The 12,321-nt window shown below is 43.6% G+C and overlaps 1 protein-coding gene across 4 annotated transcripts in view; it reads right to left on the reverse strand.

Moving 5' to 3' along the window:
• Positions 1 to 12,321, reverse strand: part of RCBTB1 (RCC1 and BTB domain containing protein 1) — a 54,165-nt gene that overhangs the window by 15,727 nt on the left and 26,117 nt on the right. For all 4 annotated transcript variants that reach the window (NM_001260614.1, XM_015120905.3, XM_015120904.3 and 1 more), the window contains 4 exon segments: positions 4,053 to 4,243; positions 5,864 to 6,006; positions 6,402 to 6,509; positions 9,753 to 9,911. In NM_001260614.1, the coding sequence (NP_001247543.1) occupies positions 4,053 to 4,243; positions 5,864 to 6,006; positions 6,402 to 6,509; positions 9,753 to 9,911 (601 nt within the window).

The following is a 12,321-nucleotide window of genomic DNA, read 5'->3' on the forward strand; positions in this document are numbered from 1 at the left end:
CTGTCGCCCAGGCTGGAGTGCAGTGGCCGGATCTCAGCTCATTGCAAGCTCCGCCTCCCGGGTTTACGCCATTCTCCTGCCTCAGCCTCCCGAGTAGCTGGGACTGCAGGCGCCCGCCACCTCGCCCGGCTAGTTTTTTGTATTTTTTTAGTAGAGACGGGGTTTCACGGGGTTAGCCAGGATGGTCTCGATCTCCTGACCTTGTGATCCGCCCGTCTCGGCCTCCCAAAGTGCTGGGATTACAGGCTTGAGCCACGGCGCCCGGCCGGGGAAACTTTTTTAAATTCCAGAGATCCTCATGAGGCATCGAATCAAGCTGCTATGGATACACGAAGCAGCTTTCAACTGCCCACAGCTGAGTTAATAATCAGTGTCTTAATTAAAGACCTCCGCTTCCAAGGCTGGATGAACCTGGGTCCTTTGGTAGCCCGTTGTTACCAGAGCAACTCCTAGAGGAGGGACAACAGCTAAAACCTAGGCTGAAACTTAACAAATGCGCTTATCTGCAAGCTTTATCATCAGAATCTCCCAAGGAATTATCTTTCACCTACGCCCTGTGACCTTAACTGATAGCCCTCCCTCCACCCCATGCAATGCAGAGCACTCCTGGCTATGGAGGAAAGGTGGAAAACCTCTCAAAAGTCAGGCTTTCACTGACCTTGTAACCTGGATCACTGGCGGGCAAAAGAATACAAACCACTCTAAGATGGGCCAGGAGTCAAGGAGTCTAGATTGCTACCCCCACCCATCCAAAAAAAAAACACTTCTCATCAGTGCTTCAACTTCTGCATCCAGTCTTAGGCTGAAATGACCCTTTCTCCTCTTTGCTCCTGGCAACAAGTATAGTATGTCCTTTCAGAGAAGAAACCCTCCTCAGAGGGGTGAATTCACCATGTGACTTTCTTTCTAACACTCAGCTGAGATCACAGAGTGAGAGGGAAAAAACACTTTTGACTTTTAGTGGGTGGAAGGGAAAGAAGTTATCTAGGAGAGCGGTCCCCAACCTTTTTGGTACCAGCGACCAGTTTTGTGGAAGACAATTTTTCCATGGACCAGGGCGGGGAGGGGGATAGTTTCGGGATGATTCAAGCACATTATGTGTATTGTGCACTTAATTTTTATTATTGTTACACTGTAATATGTAATGAAATAATTACACAACTCACCATAATGCAGAATCAGTGGGAGTCCTGAGCTTGTTTTCCTACAACTGGACAGCCCCATCTGGGGGTGATGGGAGACAGTGACAGATCATCTAGGCATTAGATTCTCATAAGGAGCTCACAACCTGTATCCCTTGCATGTGCAGTTCACAATAGGGCTCACGCTTCTGTGAGAATCTAATGCCGCTGCTGATCTGATGGGAGGTGGAGCTCAGGCGGTAATGTGAGTGATGGGGAGCAGCTGTAAATACAGATGAAGCTTCGCTCAGTGCCACTCATGTCCTGCTGTGCAACCCAGTTAATAACAGGCCACGGACCAGTACAGGCATATGGCCCGGGGTTTAGGGACCCCCGATCTAGGAGGATATATTCAATGACCATATTTTTCCCAAACTTAACATTTAAATTGTTAGGACATTTGTTCTGAAAAGAATGCCTATGCCATTGTAAGACATAAGAACTGGGGGAAGCCTTTTAGAACAAGTCCAGGTTAAGTAGTACATATAAATCTGAAGATGTGTACAGAAGTGCTTTAGCTGGGTGTGCTATACACGTGTGATTCTAGCCAAATAGCCCCATTCAGCGAACCAATTATTTTCCAATCACAATACTCACTGCAAAAAAAACTCTATTATCCCTAAAAAACATGGCATAATGAAGTGAAAGGGAGTGTTCGATTGCTTTCACTTTAAGGCAAGCTTAACTCTTCCTAAGCATCCTTTTGCCCCCATGCCCATGACTGGTCACCTAATGATGGGACGACTCCACCTGTCTGACACACCTAAGCACGACATGTTTTAGAAAACTAACCTTCAATATCAATTGCTGAGCAACCCAAACACCTTAACTGCCAAGAACTACATTAATTTTCAAGCACAGAGCATCATGACCCACTTATTCCCTCTGCTTATAAATAAAAGAACAACTTAAATATGCCAGCAAAAAGGCAAAAACAAACAAGAAATAAAAGAAAAAGATTAAAGTCACCTTGTAAATGGCTACTCAGCTTTAAGACATCCTAGCTTTTTCAGTCAATAATGGACTCTTAAAGAAGACAATATGCAGAAAAGGTACAGATTATGTAACCAAAGATCACCCCAAATTCTACTACCCCTTATAACTCCTCTGTTTTGATGCCCTTCTGAAATAAAAGATTTTGAAATCAGTTGAAAGACAAAGACAGAAAGAAGATGGGGTTAATGTGTCACCTTAAAAACCACAAGTTGTTCGCTTTTTTTATTGAGATAGGGTCTCGCTCTGTCACCTAGGCTGGAGTGCAGTGGTGCGATCACAGCTCACTGCAGCCTTGACCTCCCAGGCTCAAGCAATTCTCCACCTCAGTCTCCTGAGTAGCTGGTACTACAGGCATGCACCACTACTCCTGGTTATTTTTTGTAGAGATGGGGTTTCGCCATGTTGCCCAGGCTGGTCTAAAACTCCTGGGCTCAAGCAATCCACCCGCCTTGGCCTCCCAAAGTGCTGAGATCACAGGTGTGAGCCACCACACCCAGCCAGTTTTTCACTTTTTTGAAAGTTCATTTTTGGACCGGGCATGGTGGCTCACGCCTGTAATCCCAGCACTTTGGGAGGTTGAGGTGGGCGGATCACAAGGTCAGGAGTTCCAGACCAGCCTGATTAACATGGTGAAACCCTGTCTCTACCAAAAATATAAAAAAATTAGCCGGGCATGGTGGCACACTCCTGTAATCCCAGCTACTCAGGAGGCTGAGACAGGAGAACTGCTTAAACCTGGGATGCAGAGGTTATAGTAAGCCGAGATCACGCCATTGCACTCCAGCCTGGGCAACAGAGTGAGACTCTGTCTCAAAAAAAAAAAAAGAAAAAAAAGAAAGTTCATTTTTGATTGGTATTATATCAAGTTCTGTAAGAAATCTAGTATAACAGAAGTGCTTAAGAACAGGTTACCTAAATACTTATACATGAACATTCATAACAGCACTACCCATGAGAGTCAAAGGTGGGAACAACCCACATGTCCATCAACAGTTAAATGACAAACAAAATATGGTGTGTATATATATAATGGAATATTATTCAGTCATAAAAGGGAATGAAATATGGAGACATATTACAACATCAATGGGCCTCAAAAATATTAAGTAAAAGAAGCCAGACACATGGGTCACACATTGTATGCTTCCACTTCTATGAACTATCCAGTCGGTAAACCCATAGAAACAAAAAGCAAACTGGTGGTTGCTAGGGGCTGGGGGAGGGGAGAATGGAGTGTGACAAATTAACATATAAGGGCTTTCTTTTGGGGTGATGAAAACATTTTAGAATTTGACATAAAAGGTGGATGCAGGCCAGGTGTGGTGGCAGGTGGATCACCTGAGGTCAGGAGTTCGAGAACAATCTGGCTAACATGGTGAAACCCCACCTCTACTAAAAATACAAAATTTAGCTGGGTGTGGTGGCAGGTGCCTGTAGTCTTAGCTACTTGGGAGGCTGAGGCAGAAGAATCACTTGAACTTGGGAGGTGGAGGTTGCAGTGATCTGAGACTGCGCCACTGCACTCCAGCCTGGGCGACAGAACGAGACTCTGCCTCAAAAAAAAAAAGGTGGATGTACAACATTATGAATGTTCTGAATGCAACTAAACTGCACCCTTCACGATGGTTAATTGCATGTTATGCAAATTTGATATCAATTGAAATAAAAGCACTTATGAGAGAAAATTTAAAGTTCAAGGTAATACTTTATAATATATGAATACATTTGATTGTGCATATCTAATTTGAGGGAAGCTATGAAAGCTAATAGAGAATAAAACATTCTAAGAGATCCCAAAACCAGCAAAGACACAGGAAAACTGGTCACTTGGTAGTACCATTCTTCCTGGGTGGAGGTGGCCTTGCACTTTCTTACCCACAGACAGGAGGCGCCACGAGACGGCGGGAGTGGCAAAGCAGGCAAACACGTCGTCGGTGCAGGAGAAGTGGGTGAGGTGCGGGAGGATCACGGACTGACCCCGGCACTGGCCCCACATGTACACGTGCCCACCCTGAGTCTTGGCTGCAGATGTGTGGGCAGAGTGACAGGCTGCAATCTCTACCACCCTGAAAAGTTTTAAGAAAAATGCATGTCACTTCATGAACACAGAAGCCCACAGCAGACCACACGAGGAAATTTAAAAGTTCATGCTTGCAACACCTCAGAAAACAACAGTCCAGATTCCAGATACACTAGCTGCCAAGTCACACAAACAAAAGCAATAGATCAGGGCAAGAGCACTGTTCTCCTTTCCTAAATGGCCACTTCTCATCCTCAGCTCACTGTGAGTTAGGATAGATCACACCGAGGAAAACTTGGAAAACAGACTAGCAAATCCAAGCAAATGAGGAAAGTGGACACTGACAAAATGCCCTAATACATGTGATGGCTTCAATGCCATTTTTTTTGTTTTTTTGTTTTTTTGTTTTTTTTGAGACAGGATCTCACTCCGTCACCCAGGCTGGAGTACAGTGGCATGACCATGGCCCATTGCAGCCTCGACCTCCCAGGCTCAGGCAATCCTCCCACCTCAGCCTCCCAGATCACAGCTGCACCACCACACCTGGCTAATTTTTGTATTTTTTATAGAGACAGCGTCTCGCTATGTTGCCAGCGCTGGTCACCAACTCCTGGGCTCAAGTGATCCTCTGCCTACGCCTCCCAAAGTGCTGAGATTACAGGTGTGTGCCATCATGCCTGGCCCATTTCTTTATAAATGTAACTTTTTCTCTTATCTCCTACCAGAGCTCAGAACACTCATTGGGCTGATAAGCACTGGCTGAGGGGTCACGGACTCTGAATGTTCCAATCCAAAAGGAAAACAAGCCCAACTTATTACATTTCTTAGTAGTATGCTTCTTGGGTTAAGTCCCCTAATCAGAAGTCAGCATCCAGGACATAGAAGGTAAGACCTTACAATTAGGCTGAACAACATCAAGCATCTATTCCAGTAACACACATTACATCAAAGCAATATTTAAACAGATAATGTCCTTTCAAGAGCAGATTTATTTAAAAGTTGTTTTACTTGGCTCAAAGTAAAAGTTTATATTACACCGTAAACATCAACATGGCCATAGACCCTACTTGTCTTCCATACTAAAAGGGCAACAGCAAGACTGCAGTAATTATACCAAGATGCATTCACACCTATCAATCACAGGTGGTTATTTCGGAGAGCTACATAAGAATCATATCAATCTCATGTTCATTCTGGCTGCTACCCAAAACACTTTTGCATAGGCCAGGCGCAGTGGGGCTCATGCCTATAATCCCAGCACTTTGGGAGGCCGAGGTGGGTAGATCACTTGAGGCCAGGAATTCAAGACCAGCCTGGCCAACATGGCGAAACCCTGTCTCTACTAAAAAATACAAAAATTAGCTGGGCATGGTGGTACACACCTGTAATCCCAGCTACTCAGGAGGCTGAGGCAAGAGAATCACTTGAACCCAGGAGGTGGAGGTTGCAGTGAGCCGAGATCATGCCACTGCACTCCAGCCTGGGTGACAGAGACCCAAAAAGGGAAGGGAAGGGGGAAGGGGGAAAGGGGAAGTTTACCTCTTTTGTCCAAAATGAGAATGTTAATAAACAGAAGAATCACAAAGCCAAACACCACAGTTCTGCCACACACAGCCCCAAGGCCACATCGCACACACAGTCCCAAGACATGGCACAGCCAAGTTACCTTTCTTTCTCCACCATGATGTGTGCTGGGCTTAGCAGGTTATTTTTATTGCCAGTTCCCAGCTGCCCATATGTGTTAGCTCCCCAGGCATAGAGCAAGCCCTCATCTGTTAGTGCTAGAGTATGTGCGTAGCCGCAGACAATCTGCAAGTAAATTGAAATGGTTACCATTAGCAGGAAAACAGGAAGGGCAGGGAGAACATCTACTTAAAGGCTACAGCCAGCTTCTGCAGAATGCCCATTCATCATCAGGGATGGACTGACATTTGCTGGAACATTAAAAAAGCATTAGAAAAGCCTAAACCTTAGGCTACTGAATTTTTCCATTGTTTCTTTTCACTTGTTGAGGCTGTTTTGCCAACACCATAGTCTTGCTTCTCCTCGTGGGAAGTTAGGGAAGATAAAATATTAAAGGTGGAAGATGAAGGCACAGAGTATTGCCAGAAAAGACTGACTAAAGAGTAAACCTCCAATATTTCTCCAAGTTAGAGCAGGGAAGGTGGCCAGGAAGCCACTAACTGAGAGGGCACCGCACGTACCTGGTTCACACACACGCTGTGCAAAGCTGCCACCCTCACAGGGGTCAGCTGGTTCCCATTGTTTCCCAAGCCCAGCTGACCGTTGCCATTGTAACCCCAGCCATATACCTTAGAGAGGACAGAAGGGAGAGAATGAGTTTTTTAAACTGCTGGTAAGAAGGAAGAGACAAAAAACCAGTGCATCTAAACAAATCAGATACTTCCAACACCTATATTCTACTCTGTGCTCCTGCAACTGATCTCCAAATAGAAGCTGTTTTGGAGAAGGGGATGACAGAATTGGGCTCAGTTTCTACTCCATGACTTATTAGTTACATAGTCTGGGGCAAGTCACTCTTGCCTGTTTAATACATGAGGAAGTTGAGCCTCACTAACAATTATTAAACACCTACTGTATGTCAGAACACTCTGAAAGGTACTAGTTTTTGGTTGCAGTTTAACAGGCGAAATAGATACATGCAAATTTTTTGCTGATGAGTAGCAATAGATATAATCTATTTGCTACGATAGATATAATCAAGGCACTTCAGAACAGCAAGGAGGAAGGCTTTAGCTCCAGGAAGAAAGATTAAGGAAGACTTTTCAAAAAGTGGAGATTGGAGCAGAGCTGAAAGATGAAGGAGAGCAAAAACATTCCAGGCAGAAGGCACTGACTGTGTTAGAAGCTAGTTTAGAAGATAAGTAGGTGGGCCTGGCTGGACACATCTGCGGTAGTAGTAGTAGAAAGACTAGAAGAAGGCCGGGTGCAGTGGCTCACGCCTGTAATCCCAGCACTTTGGGAGGTCAAGGTGGGCAGGTCACAAGGTCAGGAGATCGAGACCATCCTGGCCAACATGGTGAAACCCCGTCTCTACTAAAAATACAAAAATTAGCTGGGCGTAGTGGCACGTGCCTGTAAACCCAGCTACTCGGGAGGCTGAGGCAGGAGAATCACTTAAACTCGGGAGGCGGAGGTTACAGTGAGCCAAGATCATGCCACTATACTCCAGCCTTCCATCCTGGCAATAACAACAACAAAAAAAGACAGGAAGGAAAGGCAAAAGCTCAGAGGGAAAGTGACAAAAAACATACCAGGGAAAGTACATCTATAAATTTCTCATTGAAATATTAATTTAATTTGCATTTTTGAAAGATAATGCTGGCCACAGTATGAAAGATGATAGAGCGTATAAGGCTAGAGGCAGGAAGAACCTTTAGGAGGTCATTTCTTCTCTCGTTAGCAAATAGGTGAGCTCTGATGAAGCTCTAAACTAAGGAGTGACAGCGGGATCAAGAGAGGGAAAGAGGAAAGAGGATTAAAAACAGAGGACTTCCCAGAACGCAACGGTCCCTTGGATACAGAGAGTGAGAGGAGGCCCATCTCCTGAAAGTAACAGAGCTGGGCATAGGTTTGACAGGAGTGTTAAAGGTTCCAAATAGTCATAGGAAAAAGTACTGACCAGGAACAAACGAAGGCCTTGCTCAAATTACAAACCCAAGATTTGTGGTGGTATCGAGACCCACAGCAATGCAGGGTGGCAGACATAGACTGGGGCTTTTCAGGGTAACACAATGGAGGGGAAGGGGGAATGGACTTTAGGGGCCTGGGGAGAGATGGTTAAAGGCACTTTCACCCAGTGCCAGAAGTGTAACAGACATGAACTTTCCGGAGAGAAATTTGGCAATGGCTATCAATAGTTTAAATAGCATACTTCTTGACCCAGAAATTCTTTGGGAATTTATTCTATAGAAATACTTGTATAAGTGTACAAAGATACACACACAGAGAGTAACACAGAAAAATCACCACAACTCTGTCTGTAACAGCAAAAAATTAGAAAACTGACAAGTTCATCAGTAGAGCTCTGGATGTGGGTCATTCATGGAAGCCAAACTCAGCAGCCATAATACTGGAAAGCCGCATAAATGGTCTGACCATAGACACAGTTAAACAAAGGATGCTACACAGGGGAGCGGGAAGCAGGCTGAAGAACAGCAGAGAAAAGCCGTGGTAGGTAAAATCATCCCATTTTTTTAAAACAAGATAATTATACTCACCCACATATAACTGTTTAAGGGAAAAATCCAAAAAGATAAGTATGAAACTATTGACAAGATTGGGAAAAGGTATTCACCTTTTATTTTATCTGTTTCACTTCTCTTCCTTTACTTTGTTAACATAGCCATATAATAATAACCTAAAAATTAAACTTATTTTTAAAAATAAGAGAATACTGGAATGGAGGATATTCAATGGCCATACCAAGGAATTCTGAAGTCATCTTCATGATACTGAGATTGAGTTTAAAAAAAATAAGTTAACATAAGTTAAGGTCTATACATAAACTCTAAAGCACCCTAGCACAGGGGTCCCTAATCCCCAGGCCATGAGCCACAGACCAATACCAGTCCGTGTCCTGTTAGGAGCTGGGCCACACAGCAGGTGGTGAGTGGTGGGCAAGAGAGTATTACTGCCTGAGCTCCACCTCCTGTCAGATCAACGGCAGCATTAGATTCTCACAGCAGCATGAACCCCACTGTGAACTGCACAACAAGGCATCTAGGCTGTGCACTCCATATGAGAATCTAACTAATGCTTGATGATCTGAGGTGGAACAGTTTCATCCCAAAACCGTGCCCCCAACACCGCCATCCGTGGAAAAATTGTCTTCCATGAAACCAGTCCCTGGTGCCAAAAAGGTTAGGGACCACTGCCCTAGCACACCAATGCATGATGCCAAAACATGTGTGTCCAGGGTCATATCTTTGTATAATTTTCATGCACTAAAATATGCATAGGTAGTAAATGGTCTATTTAAGTGGATGTTGCAACCAGAGATCAATTTCATAGAAATAACCATCAGCTCAAAAGTGACCACATAGGGGTAACTAAAGGGAGAGTTGTTAAAAGTAGCTAACAACAGTCAGGACCCCACAAAAAATCTGCTTTTGCAAGTTGCTTCCTCCTGTGAACATTCAAGATATAGGTAGGTACTTCCACAAGGACTTCATCAGCTAATTTTAAAACGTACAGTTGACGTTTTTTCATTGGAAGAGAAAGGTAGGATTAAATTCTTTAATCTATTACATTAAATATCATGAACAAATACCTATAGGCATTAGGTTCTTTGGATCTTGCAAAAAATACAACTTAGATAGATAGAATCTTTACTTTCAGGTAAATCTTGGAATTTAGAAAAGTCATACTGAGCAGCAACCTCCAGCTCCTCAGTCAGTAATCAGTTAACTTTCAATGGAGCTACCAAAACAAAGCACTCTTCCTTCTTCCATCTGATACAGTCACCTTGTGAAGAAACTGACATGTAATTGAAGAACAAGGTAGAAAGGGAAACGGGAGTGGAGACACCTCACCTCACCATTGTCCAGAACAGCCATGGATGAAGTCTGACCACAGGCAATGCCAACTACCCTCTTAATATGTAAACAGTTTGTAACTTTTCGAGGAGTTGGTTGATTTGCCGTAGAACCTGATCCCACTTGGCCACAGTTGTTATAACCCCAAGCAAATACCTACAAGAGAAAGGAAAAGGAAAGAACAGTCAGGGTGAAAATTCCATCCCAACACAAATAATCATAAAAATTAAAATCAACCTACTTAATGAGTACTTAAGATGTGCTAAATGGTTCTATATGCTTTACACACATTAACCTATTTAACCTGCCTAGTAATCCTGCAAAGTGACCCTAGAGTAGGTAGTACCCACTTTATACATCTCCAGTTTATACATGGAAACTGAAACACAAGAGAGGTAAAGTGACCTGCTTGCGGTACCAAAGCTGGTAAGCAGCGCTAAGAGAATTTAACCCCAAGCAGTCTAGCTATGCTCTTAACTACCATGCTACATTCCCTCTATAATTTGTGTGTGTGTGTATACACACACATACACATACACACATACTAATGTGGCATCAATAGGAAATGCGGTATATGCCACATAAGTATCAGTAATGTAAAAATTTTGCTCAACTCTTTGGGCACAAATATTCATTGTTTTCCATTCTTTTTGTTTTGTTTTGTTTTGTTTGAGAGGGAATCTTGCTCCGTCGCCCAGACTGGAGTGAAGTGGCGCGATCTCCGGTCACTGCAAGCTCCCCCTCCTGGGTTCACACCATTCTCCTGCCTCAGCCTCCCGAGTAGCTGGGACCACAGGCACCCACCACCATGCCCAGCTAATTTTTTGTATTTTCAGTAGAGACGGGTTTCGCTGTGTTAACCAGGATGGTCTCGATCTTCTGACCTCGTGATCTGCCCACCTAGGCCTCCCAAAGTGCTGGGATTACAGGTGTGAGCCACCGCACCCGGCCCCATGGAAACCATTCTAAACAAGACTATAAACAGAGAGATGAATTAGGGAGGGAGGTGTTGGCAGTAGAGAAAATAATTTCCTCCAACATTAGGAAAATGTCTAAGACCCCACTCCCCACCCTGCTTCACATGGCCGCAGGAGGTGGTCCACATATATACTGAGTGTGGCTTCCACGATTCTTTCTTGTCTGATGCTGGCCAAGGCAACATCAGTAGATCCCTCTGGTGAATATGTGTTACAGGTTCATCTCACAGGTACCAAACAAATAACCTGCAACACCTCCTCAAAGTAGATTCGCATAAATATCTAGTTTAATTATGCAAATACTAATATTCAGTATAATTATTCAAAGTACCATATGCTTAAGATTAAAATAAAGCAGGAATCCAGCCTGCACAAATTAGCAAGTTTGAGCTAATTTCAGCAATCATTCTTCTGGCACTTCTCAAATAAAGCACGTTCCCTTGCAGTGCTGCTGCCTCTTGTTTAAACATTGGGGCTGTAGTTCTACTAACCAAGAAATGGACTAGGAAACAGTGGCTCTAGGGCATGAGGTCTGTGTGCTATGCTATGCCTGGCTCCAGCACATCCCAGTCATGAAATCTTGGTCTCCCTGAGCTTTTGGGTTTGTTCACCTATAACTTGTCCTACTTAATAAAATCTCTGTAAATATCACTGAGGAACTTCAAAGAGAGGAACAGTATGATCTAACTTGTGTTTTAGAAACCAAAGGGGACAGCAAAGCAAGACTGGACAAGTGGATCAACTTAAAAGTTACAGAATAGAAGGGACTATGGCAGTAGTCTAGGCAGGAAGTGACAAGACTTGACGAAAAGCAGTGGAAATGGAGAGGAACAAAACGGTATAAAAGATTAGGAGACAGAATCAATAGGATGAATGACCTTTAAGATAAGCACAAACTTGGGGGCTAAACAAGTGTTACGGCACCTACTACAAGGATGGTAAAGTTATTTTTTCCAAACTCATTACATACACTGAAAAATAAAATAGACCTTAAGGATGGGGTCACTAAAAAAAAAAGTACAGAACACTGTCACACATCTGAGCTATAGTCTCAGCAAAGAGCATGGGACTCAGCTGCCTTAAGAATGAACTCTAGGTTGGCTGCAGTCGCTCACACCTATAATCCCAGCATTTTGGGAGGCCAAGACAGGAGGATCACTTGAGCCCAAGAGTTCAAGACCAGCCTGGGCAACATGGCCAGATTTTTGTCTCTACAAAAAAAAAAAAAAAATTTTAAAGAATGAATTCTACTGCCATCAAAAGTGTAATCTTGATCACACAATACACGTTATGCTAGAGAGAGAGAGCATTCCCACAAGGTTTTTAGCTACATGTGCAGGGCTACAATATTCACACCACATCAAGTACAAATATGGTCATTAAAATCAGAGGACTTTCACAATAGCCAAAAGTGGAAACAACCCAAACATCCATGAACAATTGAATAGAAAAACAAAATGTGGTTTACAGCAGGTCCTTGAAAAACGTCATTTCATTCAACATCATTTTGCTATAACACTAATGAGAAAAAATGTCAATTCCCGGCCAGGGCCACTGTCTGTGGAGTGTGCATGTCCCATGTCTGTGTG

Source organism: Macaca mulatta, chromosome 17, assembly GCF_049350105.2.
Source record: "Macaca mulatta isolate MMU2019108-1 chromosome 17, T2T-MMU8v2.0, whole genome shotgun sequence".
In the NCBI taxonomy this organism is placed as follows: Eukaryota; Metazoa; Chordata; class Mammalia; order Primates; family Cercopithecidae; genus Macaca; species Macaca mulatta.